The 20258-nt window shown below is 37.6% G+C and overlaps 1 protein-coding gene across 4 annotated transcripts in view; it reads left to right on the top strand.

Annotated features, from left to right (window-relative positions):
* Window positions 1-20258, top strand: part of CAPN7 (calpain 7) — a 36964-nt gene that overhangs the window by 7819 nt on the left and 8887 nt on the right. For 3 of the 4 annotated variants that reach the window (XM_075083368.1, XM_075083366.1, XM_075083367.1), the window contains 15 exons: window positions 763-830; window positions 1920-2120; window positions 3684-3770; window positions 4663-4789; window positions 5489-5574; window positions 6507-6600; window positions 8529-8675; window positions 10404-10510; window positions 12057-12177; window positions 12419-12563; window positions 14338-14437; window positions 16094-16229; window positions 16710-16785; window positions 19129-19274; window positions 19959-20021. In XM_075083368.1, coding sequence (XP_074939469.1) covers window positions 763-830; window positions 1920-2120; window positions 3684-3770; window positions 4663-4789; window positions 5489-5574; window positions 6507-6600; window positions 8529-8675; window positions 10404-10510; window positions 12057-12177; window positions 12419-12563; window positions 14338-14437; window positions 16094-16229; window positions 16710-16785; window positions 19129-19274; window positions 19959-20021 — 1704 coding nt within the window. The remainder of the gene's footprint in view (window positions 1-762; window positions 831-1919; window positions 2121-3683; window positions 3771-4662; window positions 4790-5488; window positions 5575-6506; window positions 6601-8528; window positions 8676-10403; window positions 10511-12056; window positions 12178-12418; window positions 12564-14337; window positions 14438-16093; window positions 16230-16709; window positions 16786-19128; window positions 19275-19958; window positions 20022-20258) is intronic. The other variant, XM_075083369.1, reaches the window with a different exon arrangement.

Genomic DNA, 20258 nt, shown 5'->3' with positions numbered 1-20258 from the left:
AGTTGACCTAGCTGACCTAGGAGGATCGGTCAAGGTACAAAACTAGAACCTGAAACCCGCTTTTGGGTGTTAAAGGAGAAGCCACGCCTCATGTTGTGCCTCTTGCAGATTGCTTAGCTGCAGTAGCCATGCCTCATCTGTAAGGAAAACAAAAGCATAAACTGGTTGCATGAGTAAACTGTCGTAGCCAACCTCCCACTGGGACCAGAAGTTAGCACTCTTGATAATCTGTTTTGGTGCCCCATCATAGATTATTTTATGCTTTAGATGTGCAGGAACAAGGTTTTTAACTTGCAATCAATCTTGTTTAATTGTATTTTATGAAATAAACATTTAAATTTGTGTTTTTCCTAAGTTACTATGATTATCTTTGACTCATTTGGGGAAAAGAATTGGAACACATCTAAGCTCAGTAATATACCTAACATTTGGTTTTGTCATCTTTCTCCCCGTAGTGTTTTAATATGGTTAATTCTTCTGGCAGACTTTTTGTGTATACAATGTTGCCCATGCTGAAGACTTTCAAATATCAGTTTTGCTTCATGAACATTCACCAGAACAGCAAAATGATATTTGCATACTTAGTGTGCTTTTTATGCTGAGATTTAAAAAAAAAACATATTTGCTTATTTCAAGAGAGAATTGGAAAAAGTAGCTAGTTATTGTTTGCTGCAACCTATAAGTGTGGAATTTGACAAATTGAGCCTATAAAACCTGCGGGTTTTTTGGATGTGTAGCTTTTTCTTTTGTTTTGCACTTAAGGCTACTGAAACTTCAGAAGCAGGCCTCCAGTCAAAACTGAAGCAGCTGGCTCGGCAGGCCCTGGATAGGTGAGTGTTGCTAATGTTAGTAAACATACTTGCTGTCGGGCCTAAGTGCACTCTCTGAGTTGGATTCTCAATCTATCATGTCTGTTCTGTACTGCAGAGTATGGATTCTGGGTAGATCTAGCTCCTCTAGAGGTCTCCTGGCAGGTAGCTGCCAGCTGCTATACAGCTGAGCATAGTAGCTGTTGTGCCAGCCCTCTGGGAATCTGGGGACACTCAGAATTAGGAAAGGGCTGTGTATTTGTTAGTACCAATGTACTACTTCAGCCTTCAGATATATAAATTGGAGTACTATACTACAATTTCTGGCTTCTATAAAAATGCTGAATTCAGCCCAGCACCAAGTCGGTGTCAGTGTCCCTTCATAAGGAAGACAGCTTAGAAACTGGGAAATACATACCTCTAACAGAATGGAGTCTCTCTCTGAAACAAGTTACTCAAGTGTGAGTTCAATGTAACTCTCTAAATCAGCTGTATGATGGTGAATAACAGCCTAAGTTGGGCTAAGTTTCAATATAAGCTGGTTTTCAGCACTTCTCAGTCTGTGTTCAAAAAAACCCCTGTATTTTGCATATGTGTGACTATCCAGCAGCTTAATGCAACGACAACAAAATATGGTTCCTGAATACACAGTCTTCAAGAAGTTGAAATGCTAGGTTGTAAGAATGCTAGTGGGTTTTTACTGCTATTGTGGCTCCTAGACAAATTAAATCCTGAAGGTATGAGAGGATGCAAATCGTTTTTTCTTTCTCTGTGTCTCAGTGGTCTTGTTCTGAGCTTCCAGATAATGAACATTTACACAAATTCTCCTATTAGCATAATTTAAAGGCAACAAAAATCTAATGAGTTCTGCCAAAAGTAGCTTATATATGAGTTGGAAATGCTATATTTTAATTGATTCTAGAACAGGAAAATAAAGAAGTACTGGCATCAGAAACTGATTTATCTTAGGAAAAGTGGTGTTGATCAACTTGAGTGCTTGTTCTTTCCATTTAACATATGTTAATATGGGAACATGAACCAAGCAAATCAATAATTGAACCATAACTGTATTTTTTTGTTGTAAACAAAATGCACCTTTATTTGCTTTAGAGCAGAGGCACTGAAGGAATCTGTGTCTAAGTCATCTCAGAAGGAGAAGTTAACTGCGGCTAAACCAAATCAGCCGGTCAGAACATTCTTTCCACTGGGACCTGATTTTTCTTTAAATGATAAACCACAGACAATCAGAGCAGTACAAGCTAGTGAATCTCAAGGACAGAGATACACTGCAGAGGAGATTGAAGTACTCAGGTAAGTTGAAGACACGTTTTTCCAAAGTGTGCTTACATCCTTTGTGCATCTTGCACAGTAGATTGAGACAGCTAAAAGCATGAGGTGTATAAACAGAGGGTTGGAAACACACCTTTTACAAACCCTGTTGCTGGTATTACCTACACATCAATAAATTCTTGTATTCTCTACAGTAATGTAATTAGTGGCTTTTATTCACAGAGCATACTTCCTAGTTTGCATGTAGAAGACAATTTCTTGTATCTGACTGTCAAGATTATTTTTTTATAGCCTTATTTTTGTATGTTATACAGAACCTACCTGACTGAGTTCATGAAAGATCTGGCTCTGAGAAGCCAAGGTACAAAGATGTTTTTATAGATTATACAACTATTACTTCACTGGAAATTGAGGAAGCAAAATATTTTGTAGGACTGTGACTTCGGTTACATCCAGTTCCTTTAGCTTTGGTTTTTATTGTAGGTGAAATAAGCTACAAGTAATCGATAAAACCTTTAGCCTAAATCATGAATTTTGAAAACTATCAAATATATATTAAAAAAAAAAAAAGAGAGAAAGAAAAAAAGCATTGTTTGGTAGGTGTTTCAACGTTCCTCCTTCTTTCCATGTAATTAAAAAGATTGTGAGAGAGGAGATGCCCAGCACTGTCCAGGATTTGATCATAAAACATTTAGTCTGCTTGTTGACGTTAGGGGACTTAAATGGGCTAAGAATATGAAGACAGAATCTATCTATCATATCTAGAATCTATATGAAGATACAAATGTACGTGTGTTGGAAAAGTTGCAGAGCATTAAGAATTGCCTTATTAAAACTTCACTTCCCCCCCCACCCCGTAGTGTCTGTGCAGTGAATATTCCTGCTTTTGTGGATGGTTTGGGTGTTCAGGGCAGGGGGGCTTGGGTTTTTGTTGTTGTTTCAGTCTTGCAAGAGAACTTCAATTGTTCACATCTTTAATCATCATTTGATTTAAAAATATTTCCCATACTTTTTTCAGTTTAACTGAAACTTAAATTACATTCACTTTTTAAATGATTCTCATTTTTTAAAAAGTGTCTGTGTGCTTTAGTTAAAAATGTACTAATACGCATGTGCAGTATTTTTGTTATTGTTGTTTGACAAAGTGTTCCAAAATACTGATCCAATTAGAGGAAATCTAAGTGTTGCTAGTTGTTAATTGGTGTCAAATTATCCTAAGAGTCTCTTTAATGAGAGGCTTAAATGACTTGAGAAATTCTATTTAGACAAATGTACTTTTAATTGTGACTTCTAGAACTATGAAGGCATTTGTTGCTGATAATCATTTCCATCCTGGTACGGTGACTTGTCCGCAGGTATATACTTGCAGGGTTAGTGACTGAGCCATCAAGTACTGCTGCGCATTTCAAACCCAAATAATACAGTCATGGTTTCATTTTCAGGAGGTAGTTATCTTGTTTTCAGAAGCACTGTGTCTTGTTAGTTTTTAAAAACTAGTTTTGTTGTTACCTTCTGGAGCTTCAGTCTTTGAAAGATGATAAATAGGTTTGTAACTACATTTATTTTTTTTCTTATGACTTGCAGGAAGACTTCAAAAATTAATGGCATTGAATATGTCCCTTTCATGAGTGTTGATCTGAGGGAACGTTTTGCCTTCCCTATGCCATTTTCGTAAGTGTGATTCAATTACTGAACTTTGCTTTTGTTTTTATTTCCAAAGCTTTCCCATATTTGGTATTTCTGTATTTTCTTTTTCAGAGTTTAAAATTGTCTAAGTAGGCTTTTAAGCACAATTCAGGCAGAGATATTTAAATACTACCACTTCCTTCTTCCAGTCTGATCTTAAAACTTTAATGTAAGCTGATTCTGCTCTGCAGTGCTTTGGCAGTTGTGTCTTCAGGCCTATAAGGACAAGGGTATATTTGGCTTTTTGCAGGATTGGGCTGGGCTGGCAGCTTGGCTGCGTTTCCTGATTCTGCTGCATGCTAATGCGTTTAGCTCCCTCTGCCTCAGTTACCTGCAAAATGAAGGTGATAGCCATTTCCTCTGTAAAGGACTTTCTGAGGAAGAGTGATAGGTAGCTGATAGACCTTCATTCATGAGCAATAATATGTTAAAATTACATAGCCAGAATAAGCAAAGACACTTGGGGTTGTTTTCAGTTTTTTGCTAAAGGCTTGTCAATCAGACAAGCCTCTATTTTCAGAACTAAAGCAACTTTTTATTATTCATTCATATTGAAATAAAGTTCAGAATTTGAGTTTCTGCTGGTGTAGATGGCTTTTTGGCATTCCCTTCTCCTCCTGTTCAGTCCTGTATGAAGGAAGCTCTTGGGTTTTATTTCATGGTTTTACTATTTTTGCTTTCCCCGCCCCCCCAAAAGTCACAAACTTAGCAGCAGTGTTCTTTGAAATTGTTTTACAGCTCTGTATAGAAAGCTGCATAACTGTTCTGCACATGTTTTTCACCATCTATCAGACATATGTATAAGACTGGACAGACCATGAAAAGCTTTTCTAAACCGCTATTGATTTATTTCTAATTTTTTCTCTCTTAAATCTAGTGATAAATGTGGGAAGTTACCATTATCCCCCAAACAGAAAGCGATATTTGCCAAGTGGGTGCGACCAGATGACATAACAAATAACCCTACGATGATTTATACTGTATCAAGTTTCAGCATAAAGCAGGTAAATTTTTCCTAAAGAGAAATGTGTGCTCCCAGCAGTTCATTGCAGGGGATCTTCTTGTTGAAAAAGGAATCCCCAAATGTGAGAGTGCTTTCCTTGGTTCTCATGAGATCAAATAAATTGTATCAATTCAGATTCCAAGCAGTCTCTAGCCATGAGAATAAACAGGTGTGTTAGCAGTGGAAGTGAAAATCAGAATTTGAATTCACCCTGGAAATCCTGTTTTCCAGAAATAGCGGTAAGGTTAGTATGAAAAAAGGCAAGGTGTACTCTGCAGCAAATTGATCACTTAATTCCCTGCATGGAAAAAATACTGCACAAGGTGTTAAAGTTTTTATTTGACAGGAAGCAGAGTGGCCCATTGAGAATAGTGGAAATGGCTTGCTTCGTGTTAAGTTGCAGATGGCCCAAACTGTTCTGAAATCAGCAATAGATTGCGCCATCGAATATGGTTTATATCGCACAGTGTTTTGGGGAGGAAGAAGTACATGTGAGTGAATGCTGAGGTATCTGCATTTGCCTCTGATTGTCATTAATAATTCTAACTCTGGTTTGCTCTGTAGGGGCATCATGTTGAGCAACCATACGTTTCCTACCATTTTAGTAGTAACTGACAGTTTTCCTTCCCTCCACGCATCCTGTTTGTCTTTCAGTATCTAAGTTACTAGTAAATGTCCTCACTGTTTTTTTCCTTTGTAGACAATAGTGTCAGATTGTTCTTTCGTGGCATCACTAGCTATCAGTGCAGCATATGAAAGAAGATACAACAAAAAACTGATCACAAGGTAATCAGCTGTTGCTTTCTAAGATCTTTTCAGACTTAATACTGCCAAGTTTTTGCAGTAGGTTCTATGGCAGTTGGACATGGTAAAAACTGAAAAACTAGCATTTGCTTGACCTTCATTTCAGTGGGACTCGTGGCTTCAGCACTTCTGAGAGGGAAGCCAACTTTATATAGATACGTATACAGACACTGGAGTCTAACTTCAGATGTGCTTTGAGAAGTAATAAATAGTTGGGAAGGTATTGTTTGGTTTTTAATAGAAATTTTAATTGTAATGCTTTATAGGTTTATTTTCCTACTTTTCTGTGCCAACTGCTGTGCAACAGGTGGTCCATCTTGCATCTCATTGTAGAACTAATGTTAACAACACTATCTCAGTTCCACTTGACTGGCATCCTGTGATAAATCTGGCATGGGTTTGGCAGACTCTGCCAGGAGCCTGTTGCCAGACCAGTGTGTGAACATTGTTCCTGGATTGTTGTTGTTTTTGGTTTTTTAACATATACTTATTAGAACTGAACTTATTCTTTTTGAGAGCAGTGAGTCCTGCACTGTCTTCTCCTCCTTCAAATGTTTGACTCGTCATTCAGGCAAATACTGTATTTATACTACAGATATATAAATACTGTATGTTTAATAGTAAGATAAATTTGTTTGCCTTGTTATGTTGGAAAAACAATTCGATTACTTATGTTGTTTTTGTTACTATATTTAGCAGAGAGCTGCAGCAAGAGCAAGGCCTGAAAAAATAAAACCATTTAAACATTTTTGTAATTTTTACTTAATTTGAGTTGCTCTTTCATTAAAAGCTCCATATTTATGTTCAGCATAAATTCCAGAAACAAGAGTATGTTAACACCACTTTTATTGTTATCAGTGTATGTACAGCCAAGTCATTTATGTCACAACTTCCTCCTTTTTTCTTTTTAACAGTATAATTTATCCTCAGAATAAGAAAGGAGAACCAGAATATAATCCGTGTGGCAAATACATGGTGAAGCTTCATATCAATGGTGTACCTAGAAAGGTGGGGAGACTTCATACTGTTAATATTTAAGTCATATTTTAAAGGCTTGGTCTGCTTCACTGTGAAGCTATGATTGCACAGCAAAAACTTTAGATACGTTTTGTTGGAAGGTGGTTATTAATTGTTAAACCTTCTGATATTCATTTTCATTGTGAAGTATGTAGCAGAATATAAGTATTTCTTCTACAGACATTAATGAAAATAGGCTTACTCACATTAAATTAATTTAAGATCCTCATATTGCTTAAAAGAATTCTGAAAACCATACAGGAACAGAACTTTGCATCCCATATTTATGAATAGCATGTGCAAGTAACCCACTTTTTCACTCCATCTTAGAAAGGAAGTTACAGAACTAAAAGTACAGAGGGTGACATCGAGGAAGAGTAGACATGGAATGACCAAAGAGGAATAACCCAAATGACCACAGATTCTTAGTAAGGAGAGGAGATGCCTGAAGATATATGATAGAACTTTGTAAACTCACAAACAACTTCATTTTCTTTTCAGTGCCATAAATAAGGGCACAAAATAGTGTGTTTCTTCGTGTAATACTTAACGGTGGCACTGATTATTGCAGATCATAGCGACTGATGAATGTTTACGGGAGTTCAGAAGTTGAGTGGTCATATTCACAAGGCAGGGGATTAAGGGGAAAGTCCTTAAAGGCTATTAATTGCTAAGATATAACCTCTGGGTCAGGAAGTCCATGAGCTGCAAAATTCTGGAACCTGAACATTTCAGGGAAATATCATTTATGTGCTTGCCTTGCTCTTAATACTCTTTCCAAAATACCTCCTAATGGCTGCCTTTTGTTAGGATGAATGGCCGTTTGGTCTTCTATAAAAAGGATTATTCATTCCTGCACAGATAGGATTTGGCCAGAAAATGTGCTGTGCTGGTAGCCCACATTGGTAACAAACTAATGCCAATGTGAAACTGAAACATCTGCTCTGGGAAACTGTTTCAGACCACTACAAATACTGCAATAACAATCTAATAATGCCAAATATATTCTACCTAATTTAAAGAAGAATGCTCTTATCTTATCAATACTTATATCTGAAGCGTGGGTGTCAGGAGGATGGGACTGGACTCTTTTCAGTAGTGCCCAGTGACAGGACAAGGGGCAATGGGCACAAACTGGAACACAGGAAATTCCACCTCAATATGAGAAAAAACTTTCCTGTGAGGGTGACAGAGCAGGGGAACAGGCTGCCCAGAGAGGTTGTGGAGTCTCCTTCCCTGGAGACATTCAAAACCTGCCTGGATGCGTTCCTGTGCTCCCTGCTCTGGGTGTGCCTGCTCAAGCAGGGGGGTTGGACAAGATGATCTCCAGAGGTCCCTTCCAACCCCTGCCATTCTGTGATTCTGACTCTGTAATACTTCCACAACTGCTGCTTTGGGTTGTTTTTCCTTTCTGGAAACAAAAAAATGTAAATCTGGAACTAGAGACTGTGAAAGTGATGTGACACATAGTTTGTTTCCTTATAGATAAATAAATGTTTATTTTTCTGCTGGTTACCAAGCACAGTCCATGCTCTGTTTCCTAATTAGGTGAGGAATATTGTCAGGGTTTTGTTTACTTTTCATACTGGTAGTTACACTGAACTTTTCTGCAGCTACCTTTTAGTATAGATATTAGTCACTTTACAAGAGCGTACTGTCTTCATCCCTATGGGGATAGTGAGGCAGGTGATCACAGGTCACCACATAGACCAGTGCAAGTAAGAGCTGGCAATAGAATTTCTTGTTCACTTGGGAGAACCGTTGCAGGATTGATAGTGGCATCCATATGTGAGAATGATGGTCAGGCCTGGCTGTGGTTGAGAAGCTGTACATTAATAAGAGTGTGGTTTTATTTTTTAAATACTTCCAAAATACTTCATTAGCTTTATGATGATTTTTCATCTGTTTATTTCACACAGGTAATCATAGATGACCAGTTACCTGTTGATCATAGCGGGGAGCTTCTCTGCTCTTATTCTAACAATAGGAATGAATTATGGGTATCACTGATAGAAAAGGCTTACATGAAGGTCATGGGAGGATATGATTTTCCTGGATCAAATTCTGTAAGTACCAGATTATTTCCAAGAGGCAAAAATTCTACTTAAATAATCTTGGGTCAAATAATTTTCCTTCTAGGGAAATTGAAGTGAATTGCCTGGGGAGGCAAATGTTGCTTTTTTTTTTTTTTTTCTTTTCCTATTTCTTTCTTTCACAAATATGCCTCCTGTACTTAAGGAGGTTTATTCCATCAAAATAGAACGAGCAAGACATCTTGATGGGCAGAATTAATCTTAATTCTCTGACTGCAGGATTGGCAGTTATGGTTGTGAAGTATATGTGCTTATATAGAGTCTAGATGAAAGTGTTGGCTGAAGCCATAATTTTTTTTGCCCATATCAATGGTGCTGATTTTTGTTTCTAACTGTCATTCAGTAAATAGGGCAGTTCTCCCTCGTTAGGTGGGGGAGTGAGCTAGAAAAGGAAGAGGCTAGTCGTTTAGTACATGTGTATAGAGGGAGCAAGTACTCTGATCTGTGCAAGTTTATCAGATTGTTCCACTCATTTACATCAGGTTCCTATAATGTGGTTACTGAAAAAAACAGTCGTCATACTGCAGCTAGGCTGACATGCAAATTATTCTTTCAAAGAGGGATGATTTACTGAAATGAGTAGCCCACGTAATCTTCATTTGTTACTTAGGAAGCATTTCTGATATGAATTTAAATTTCTTTACAATTTTAACAGTATATTTTTGATTTCATGATGCTGTTCACATTCTAGTTGTTGTCTTGATAATGGCATTCTTGGAGGGTATACTTGGTAATCGCCACCTTTTGAAAAATTATTATGGAGACAAATGTGGCTTTGTATACAGGGTAAACATAGCATATGCTTTTATGTTTATGTCAGTGTTGGGCTGCTTTGTTCTGGAGGACAGAAGCTGGTGAGAGTAGCTGTGTTTTATTCCCATTGTTGTCCTCTAATTTGCTATCTGGAAAAACAGCTTGACTTGCGATATTTAATCTCTACCCTTCCTGCCCCCTCTGCTTTCGACTGTATTATGGCTTCCTTGTGTGATCAGGGTAACTTACTGGCTGTCTTGTACCTGTAATTCCTCAAGTCCCCACCCACCAGTGCTGGTTATTAACACTTGAAGCATTTATAGTCTCTGCTTTTGCTTTGAGGAGTACAAAGCAAAAGAAAAGGGAATAAGCGATATTTCAAGGAGATGGAATATGGGAGATTGAAGCATCTTTTTATGGAAATACACGTCAGTGTCAGCTTTACTAAAAAGAATAAACCCAAACCCTGAGCCTTGAAAGTAAAACTTAAATTATTTAAAATGCATATATAATAGCAAGGTTCCAAATAGTGCTTCTGAGACTGTGCTTTAAAGGTCTGTGAATCAATGAAATAAATAGAACAGATCATAGAATTGAGTGTGATTGATCATTCTCCTATTCCAGTTTGTTTCAGAAGTTCACTTTCCAGCCCTTTTTCTTTTTTTGGGCGGGCCGGGGAAGGTTGGTTGGTGTTTTTTTGGGGTTTGTTTTTTGTTTTGGGGTTTGTTGTGGGTTTTTTTGAGGCTATTTGGAAATGGTGTCCTAAACTAATAAGTTTTTGTTTGGTTGGTTTTTTTTAATATAGTCTTATTCTTGAGTCTTTTATGTGTAGAGCTGTATTGTAACTTGTGTTTATTTCTTTCAAGGTGCTTTCATAATTTGTGTACAGACATCCTATGCTTGTAGATGGATATCTATTCTGATTTCTTTTGAATGCTTGCATTTCAGAATATTGATCTCCATGCGCTGACTGGTTGGATACCTGAAAGAATTGCTATGCACTCTGACAATCAAGCTTTCAATAAAGATAGTACTTTCAGAATGCTTTATCAGAGGTAGAATTTTATTCTTTCCTAAGTAATTAAAATGCTTGCTGTGTAGTAGCTACATTACCACAGTAAATGCAGTACAGTCACTGCTAATCCTTCAATAGCATTTTGGTACTACTACAAATTGTGCTTTAAAAAAACCTCTATATACTTTCTGGAAGAAGAGGAATTGAGGTGTTGATGGCTTTGATAGAACAGAATAGTGAAATTTTGTGGAATTTCATTTGAGGTGATTTTTTCTTGTTTACATATGAAGAAAAAAAATAGTAGCCCGTTTGTTGATGATGAAAATGGAATACAGAGTCAGAGAAAAGAAGCTTGGAACCTATATACCAGTTAAAAGTGTTTAAAAAGTAGAAGGAAATGTGTTCTGTGTTCCCACACAGTCCCCCAGAACTTTGGCATTGATCTGCTGTCCTTAGCAAGCAGATCAAATACAATATTACTAATCATGTCACAAGATCCTGGTTGTTAGACCCATGAGGAAATCTCCTGGAGGAGCAGCAAAAGTCTATCAAAACTGCAATACCAATCTTCAGACCTACCATAAAAATTTTATTTATGGTGAAAGATACAGCTGTAATTTATGTTAGCTAGCAAGTACTTTGACTTCCTTCAAAACAGTTTTGTGCAACCATTTTTTTACGCATTTCAATGCAGCAGAAGGGGGATAGTCTGTTGACTGAAACGTTTGCATTCATGATAAAAACACATGACTCCCCGACAGTGCTTGTTCAGTTGGTTAGGAGCTCTCAGTTGATTGTCAACAACTTTTCAGAATTTGCGGTGCTGCAATTTGGAGGTGTGACTGCAACTAGGATAGGATTAGCATTACTATTGTTCACCTGTGCTAGACTGAAAATGTGTCAATCCATAGTCAAGTGACCCTGTAAACTGCCTAGGGATGCTGAGTATGTACGTGGGTTTTAGCATGGGCTGGGAAACATGCTAGTGTGTTTTCACAACAATAATTGCTGTGAAATTAACAATTGCAATTCAGAACAATTGCAGAACTCAGTTGTTCTGAGTTGACAATTCAGACCCTGTAAGGCCTCTGCTGGGGGACAAAAAACTTTAGTGTAAACACCTGCAAAAGTATAGAAGCATGAACTTCTGATTCTTTTGGTTTTGGGAAGCTCGTTTAGAATCCTGGGGGTGTGACAGATTTGTTAATTTGCTATATGCAGTCATTGGCTAAGCTGAACATGTTTGTGTTCAGCTGAAGATCTGTGAAGAGTATCTTTAAAAAGTGACACAGATTGAACTTTGGGTTGATATATGCTGATTTTTATTCATAAAGAATACAAAATGATATTAAAATATTACTTTTTTACTTAAAGCCTATACTTAAATACTGAAAGAAAATAGCTCTACTTTCTCAAGCTTTTTCAGGAGTAATTCCTGCTGACAAAACCCCCCTGTATTCCACTTTTTATAAAAACAGGGTCACCCTAATGGACAGTGTAAAAACATGCTATTACAGTGTCTGGCAAATGTTAGTTTGCAACTTGCCAGATTTTAATGAAACAATTTTTCACCTCTTTTTGAATAGATTTCACAAGGGAGATGTCCTTATCACAACAGCAACAGGGGTGATGTCTGAAGAGGAAGGAGAAAAATGGGGTTTAGTTCCAACCCATGCATACGCAGTCTTGGATATAAGAGAATATAAGGTATCAAGTAAAACTGAAAATGTTTTCAGATGCCGGTTTGAAACCTGTGTCTGTGATAGGTAGTTACTGGCCGTTTTCTGTAACAGCTAATACAGTTATTTTGTCTTGAGCTCCAAGGGGAAATTGCAGAAAGCTTAATGATGCTGCATTTTCTTGAGCATGGTCCTTGTTCCATGTTAATGTAAATATAAAAATTATGTTGACAAGATGAATCCAGCAGTTTTATTTCGTATTTCTTTAGGGACTTCGATTTCTTCAGTTGAAAAATCCCTGGAGCCACTTACGTTGGAAGGGACGATACAGTGAAAATGACACAAGAAATTGGACCCCAGATTTACAAAAATACTTGAACTTTGATCCAAGAACAGCTCAGAAAATAGACAATGGTAATAAGGTTTAAAAAGTCAATACCTTTTCAGATAATATAGATCTTTGTGGTGTATCCCTGAAGGAAGGTGGAAAGAAATGCTTAAGAACCACAAGAGGGAGAGCAAAACAAATACTAGAAACTAAATAGCCCAAAAGTTTGGGAAGTATTTGTGTACGTAAATCTGTCATTTCCAGTTTGTCTGGGGTTTAAGTAATCTGGACTGTTTAATATATCTCAAATTCATTGACAAGAAATTACCTCCTTGCTTAGTGTTGCTATCTCAGTATCTAGGCATGGGGGGGAGTTCAGTGCAAAGATAACATTCTGACAAGAAGCTGTGTAATGCTGGCTTTAATTACCAAATAGACTTCTTGTGGGTTTTTTTTCTCCAACATTTGTAAATATGTATCAACATGCTTACTGTAATTGGTATTTAAATTAGTCTTGCTTGTATTTGAGGTTATGCACTGGAGGTATGTGGGATTTTTTTCCTTGCATTACATTAATATATCTATAAACAAATCTTTACATACACTCCATTTCCGGCTCTAAGAGTAGATTGAGATCTGTCTTTGAGACAGTGGTACTACTGTGTCGGTCTCCAGAGAAGCCACTTGGGATGATGCCCAGTGTTGTCCTGTCCCATCTTCCCTAGGGAGCAGCAGCATGTAGCGTCTGGAAAGTCAGTGTGGGTTTGCTGGTAGAAGGGCAAGTTGCTGACAGTTCAGAAATTCTGCAGAAGCTGCCTTTTACACTCAGAAAGAGATGTCTGCTCTTCTTATAGTATCCTAATTGCTGTGTGTGTATCTCTGTGAGGGAGCCCTTTTGTTCAGTGGTACTCTATTTGGACAACAGTACGCATCCAAACCCATTAAACTATAGCATTTATTGGTAAGCCTTGTGAAATGGATAAGGAAAACTTCTGATTTAAATCAAAAGCCTACCAACCCTGGCTTATGAGAGAGTATCTCTTTATTTATTTACCAACTCATTTAGTAAGGAATTTATAAATAAAATTACATTAGTAATTTTAAGAGATTTGTTTCTTCTGACTGGATTTACACTCTGGTCTTGTCCTCTAAGTCCTATAGCTTTTTTTTTTTCTTTCTTTCTTTTAATGGGCTGCAAGATGTTTGACTGCCTGTGCCAGAGACTTGAATTATAAGGCTGTTACCTTGTTGAGAGTTCATCAGGAACCTGTCAGCTTGCAGGCATTGTTGTTGGCTGGAGTTGCAATTAAGGGAGCTATGGAGAATTAACATAAATGCACAAGAACGTTGTAAAGATGAAGCAGATTCAGGGTGCCAAAGCAAGTCACGTAGGTGTTGGATGAAGTATCTTAGAAATACATTCAGGTGTACTCACATGATTGTGCTGGATGACTACTGAAGTAGGTTGTTGTATTGGGGAACCTGTTTGACTATGTAAATTTTTATTTTTATTTTTTTCCAGAAACCTAGGAAAGGGGAAGGCAGGTCAGAACCACCTAATGGTGTCACTTTCCGTAACACAGATTGTCTCATACCTTCTGCTTAGCACTTGAGAATGAAAAGCCTTCTGACAGCTTCAGAAAGTCCTTCATGATAAGCAGACACTAACTTGTTTTTCTTGGTTTAGATTTTTTGTTTTGGGGGATAAGTTTAAATTTAGAAATTTGGACAATGCAGATGCTAAGTTTTTCAGATGTGCTGGTTTATATAAGCTATATCATATGCCTGGAAGGAGACTTCTGAAAAACGAGTAAAATCAAGGTGTCTGGTAAGGAAACAATAACAGCATTTCCTTTTTAGGCATTTTCTGGATTGCCTGGGAGGACCTATGCCAGTACTACGATGTTATTTATTTGAGTTGGAACCCAAGTCTTTTTAAAGAATCTACATGTATTCACAGGTTGGTGGTCCAAGAGATTAAACTTGTGTCTATATCTCGCTAAACGTTCTGAAGTGGTGTTTCCTTCCTCCCATTCTTCCTAGTTACAGCTGAAGAGGTTGAACTCCAACCATGCTCTCTTGAGCCTGAGTTTACACTTTTCAATTTTCAGCCGAGGCTTTGTTTTTGACTACTTCCATAAAATAGTTGAGACTCCAGCAACCTTTGTGATGTTGCTGTGGACGTAAGGTTGTATAAGCAGATTCTGACCTCAGTCCCACATCTCTCTATTGGAATAGAAATCAGATTTTTGTGCAGTCCGTCTTTAAGCAGTGACCAGCCAGCGCTTGAGTGACCTAGTTTCTATTTGGAATTCATTTTCCTGGCCAGTTGCATGTTGTTTGTGCAGTGCATGTTGCCTTTACAGGGTGTGTTCGTTGATGTCAGAGTAGTTTAACTAATTCAGTTTTTCACCAGTTGTAGTTATCATAAATAATCTTCCTTGCCTGCTGATTTTTTAATGAACGTGATACCTGTCTTCTACCTAGCATCCATCACTTTGAGTCTTTTTGTCACCCAGATTGAGGATAAGTGTGTGTCTCAGTTTCAGAAAGCAAGGGTTTCTATATTTTTCCACTCCACTATACTGCATTTTGCCACTGCTTCTACACAGTTGCTGTGAATGTTGGCTCTGCACAATCTCCTTCATCTGTAGTGCAGCTGCCGAGCTTATCTGTAAAGGCTCCTTCCATATTTGTGTTCAAATAACTCTAAAATACACTGTGGCGATGTAGAAAGATGAGGTAGTGTGTATGCTCATCTCAAAGCTCATCTACTAGTCTGTCTTTCCTTATATTATTAGCAATTGTTGTACCTCTGTGTAGGGAAATGCCTAGCACTGGGGCAACTGCTGTAATGATGTATGTAACTCTGTAACGATGGTGATAATTTGATGCTTAGTTGACAATGCAGCCTTCCACACATGCTGTTCACTTTTAAAAATGTGGGAGGGTCAGTGGGACTTAGGAACAGTTTTATCCGCTTCTGTTTCCAGCATGCCATGCTTTGTGTTCTGTCATCAGTGCTTTGTTTTTTCATACCTTATTTTCCTTGGCTAAACAGTTGATGAGGCAACAGGCAGATTTTGCAATAAAGTACCTCAAAGATATTTTTTTTTTAAAAACAGTTCATGCAGGCACTCTTCAAAGGTAAAACAGATCAAATTTTAAAATAAAAATTATCTGAATAAAAAACTGGAAAAAAATTTGGCAAGCTTTTGGAACTCACTGTTGGACTCACCATGGAGTCTTACAGTTACAAAAGCATAGATGTTTTTCCCTTAATGTACGCAGTCGTCACAATAATGGGCTAGCCTGGGCTCCCTGAATGGCTCAGCTTTTTCTGTGCTTTGTGTGGTTGCAGTCACCACACCAAACAGCCACGCTATTTGTATTTAGCATGTTTTATTATCAACCTGCAGTAAAGTCATTTATAAAACGAGGATGCTTTTGACACTAATGCATTATGTAACCACTGTCGTAGATTCCTGCAGAAAATTAGCCTTCAGTAACTTTGTCACTGATAACGGATAGCTCTGTATGTGTAGGATTTGGAATTAGGTTTCAAAGCATAAATTAGTATCTTACTCATCTAATAACATGTCTGTATTACTTCTAGTACTTGGGATGCGAAGCAAGGCCCGGTGAAGGATGCCTACAGCCTGGCTAATAATCCTCAATACAAGCTCGAGGTCCAGTGCCCACAAGGTGGTGCTGCCGTCTGGGTTTTGCTTAGCAGGCATATCACAGATAAGGTGCCGCGTTCTTTTTCTTACATTTGCTGTATTATGAGTTCTATGATATCCTCTGTAAATCTTTTTAAATAGCTTTCTATGTTACTAGTATATTACTATTTTATATTTCCATGTTCAAGTATGTGTATCTATGTATTTGTATAAATTCTGAATTCAGCAGTTACACATAATCGTATACGAGATTGTTGAAATAGACTCAGGGTAAAAATTTGACTAAGGTAATTATATTCTCCACCATAAAGGTAATGAAGTAATTCTGAACTGTTATATATGAAATTAGTGGCAGTTTGTGTATTTCAAGGTTTGGGGTTTTTTGTGTGTGTTTTGCTTGTTTGTTTTTTAAATAATTGGATCAGGTATCATAGTAAATACAAATATCACTGATGTGATGATCGAAGGGGATGATATTGATTCTGCTTAAGGATTAGTTACATTCCACAGAAGTCTATAACTCTACTCGATTTGTCATTTTTTTCATAGGATGACTTTGCACACAATCGGGAATTCATTACAATGGTTGTATACAAGACTGATGGCAAAAAAGTTTACTACCCAGGTTAGTGTACCTTAATTGTCAAGAAGATGATGTCAGAAATAAATGAAGAATTGCAAAGCATTTAGTGGAGAGAAAAGGCACTTTTTGCTTTAAAACCAGGTGTCTCACTCTAAGAGGTCATTCTCCTGGACTAGTCATTTAGCCCTGTTTGACCACTTCCAGCAGTCTATGCTGAAGGAATAAACCACGCTGTATGTGTTGGAAGCACACTAAGGTCTACGTAGTCCTGCTGACACTGAATTTGGCACAGCATTTTCTTGATTGTTCTGTTGATTTTTGCAGTGGCAGTAGTTAATACTTAGAGGGAATAGACATTGTGCTGCTGTTTATCCGATAGCATAATTATTTCCCAGATTCGTGAAATTATTTAAATGTTTGTGGCTTCCACTAAATGAAAATGATCAAGTTTAATTGTTCTATGAACTTGGCTTAGCAAAATACGTAAGCAAGCTCATGAGATACAGCTGAACGCGTCAACATATTTCAAAGTATCAGGTATGGAATGTTTAAGAAAAATATTTAGATGTTCATATTTTATCAAAGTATTACTGTTGGTCATTATAGGTCAGATTCTACTCACCTTGACAGGAAGGGGCTTTGACTTTTGGAGCTGCTTTGTAGCTGCAAAAACACCATGTATGTTTTATTTCAAGACAGATAGCAGGTCTGTAATGCAGGCTGAGACACAGAAAATAAAGGTAATGCCCAGGTTGAATGGATAGGGTAGGCTGCAGCTTTAAGGGAGAGCTAATAATATAATATTTTTATCTTTACATCAAGTTAGAGATCTCTGTAAAAATATTTCTTGGAATAATTCGGTGAAGATGCATCCTAAGGCAGGTGGGATTTGGCCTTTGCTTTTACAGGTAGGGAACCTCTTTAGAACCAGGGTTGCATTCAGGTAGCTGCTCATGCAACACGTAATAACAACAGTTAACTAGAGAGTAGCTTTTAAAGCTCTTTTCACCAGAGTGGAATTTGTGGGGTTTTTTGCTATTGGAGTGGCTGGTAAGGGTTGCATTGTTCATCTCTGCTCTTGTTCAGGGAACTTTGTCGACCAATTCCCCTAGAATCCAAGCTGCCTTTCTGCGGAAAGCATCTGTCGAGACCTGACCAAATCATCATCTGTTTTTGCAAGAGCTGATCTTGTTAAAGCATCTGCTTCCCCTTACAGGCCAAGACATTCTTCTGGTGTTGCCAGTACTTGTAGCAGTGCTTATTTTACACACTGTCTTCCTGAAAACATTCTTAAGTGGGCAAACCAAACACATTTGTGTAGTGGAGGGAATCGTTCAGTTGTGCTTGAAAGAGACAGTCTTCCAGCAAGATCACTAGCAAGAACTGGATGATCCATATGTTTTGTCTCACTACCCAAACTCTTTTGTAAACTTTTAATCTCACGAGCTCAAACTTGTTTAAAACCTTTTTCCATGGAAATAGATTGGTCAAGCTGCAGTATTATTTTTACCATCTGTTAAAATGAGATCAGAACAAAGCAAGTTAATCCTTTGGCAGTGAGGCTGAGATTTCCCATTCCTAAGCTTCTCATTGTTTTATATTAATCCTTTCCCCTCTCCCATGTTGCTTTGTGGGAGAAAATAAAAGGACCTGATCCTGGCCCTATTGAAGTAATTGGCTGGACTCGTTCCTGTTTTGCTGAAATAAAAAGAAGTCTGGAAAGCACCAATTAGAGGCCAAAAAACAAATTATACTGTTGAATTATAAAAAGCAGTATTTGGGATGTTTAGAGTAAGTGCTGGATGTGCATTGGTACTGGGGTGCAACTACATCTGTGTAATGACACAAGGATTTGGGGAGAGAGAGACAGAAGTGTGTGTCAGTTAAAGAAATTAACATGTTTTAAAGTTTTGTTTACCCAACAGCCAAAGATTTTGGCAGCTTGCATTCTGGAACTGTCCAGCCAATGGAGAAGGAACAGTCTCCTCAGAGGTTTTTTTTAAAGAGTGCTCAAACATTCCTTATCTTTTTCTTTAAATTTCAACATAAGGTCTCCTTTGAGTAGTGACATTGGTGGGAGATGGATAAGCAGTTCTTGCGAGTCGTGGGATTTAAGCTGCACTTTCAGGTGGAGAATTTGTGTCCTGTCATGTGATGTACCTCTCCTGAAAATGATAGTTGCTCTTAAGATTATCTGTCCTTTTTTTTTTGAGCAAATCTCGAGACACTATTCATTTGAGAGCACTCAAATCTGCTTACAGTCTAACCTTAGTACCAACAATCTGACTTTCTTGGCCAAATTCACTGATATAAAACAGCTCAGAGGTTTACCAAGCTGGGGGATATTTTGACCAGGGAGAAGTGTTCATCCTTTTCTTTTTTCAGCTGATCCTCCTCCATATATTGATGGTATTCGGATCAACAGTCCTCATTATCTGACCAAGATAAAGCTGACCTCTCCAGGGCCCCATACGTTTACCTTAGTGGTGTCCCAGTATGAGAAACAAAACACGATCCATTACACCATCAGAGTACGTAGTGCTGATTTCATAATGAATGTAAACAATTTAAAGTGTCCTTTATTTGTAAGTTTGATTAAAAAAATGTACTTCTGGATTGATATTGTTATTCTGGGGGAGGGAAGCTATGAATGGTGGAGCAGAACCACTGCATGAAGTGCTTGATTACATTCTCTGTTGTAGTTCAGATAATACAGTGTGTGTGGTTTTAGTAATGAAATTTTAGTAATTAGCTGAAAAATACTTTTATTTCCTAGAATAAAAAAATAATATCTGTGTATGGGCAGAGCATTGGCTCTCTATGTATCCAAAATAAGGCTATTTTAGATCCCACTTAAGATTTGAAGTTGGGTGGTTTTGGCTTCTCTAAGTCCTTGGACTTGGTATTTGGGTTTTCCTGTAACTGCTGAGTCATGGGATGATCGATGCTAGATGTCTCATTTTGGCAACGAAAAAAAGTAAAATGCAGATTGTTTCCATTTTGCTTTTCTTAATAAAAATTAAGTAGAACTAAGTCTTGTTAGTCCCAGCACTATTATAGATTTTGAGTTTCAGACAGGGTTATCTGATGAGTAATATAGCCATGTAGCGAACAAGTATCTAAAATGTGTGGGTAGTTGTGCTTTTTTTAACATGTCATGATTTCATATGAAAAGTGCAAGATGAATGTGACCAGCTTATTCTTTTACAACACAGGTGTACTCCTTGTGCAAGTTCACCTTTTCCAAGATTCCTACGCTTTACACCATTTCCAAACGGGTAAAGAAATATTTTCTTTTATGGGTCACTGGTTAATAATTTTGGTTTAGCTTTTCTGTATTTGAGATGTCCATGGTTTTCAAATATATTTTTATACTACTACCCAAAAACGCCAGCCTAGGCCATCTTCTAACAAATGAAACTTCTTAACTAAAGCTTAATGTAAGCATCATTAGCACAAGACCAATCCTGTACTCAAGTTACGTATAATTTACCAAACAATTAGCTGCACTGTTA

This window comes from Phalacrocorax aristotelis, chromosome 2, assembly GCF_949628215.1.
Source record: "Phalacrocorax aristotelis chromosome 2, bGulAri2.1, whole genome shotgun sequence".
NCBI lineage: Eukaryota > Metazoa > Chordata > Aves > Suliformes > Phalacrocoracidae > Phalacrocorax > Phalacrocorax aristotelis.
The sequence above is the reverse complement of the archived record's forward strand: the minus strand, read 5'-3'. Positions and strand labels throughout refer to the sequence as shown.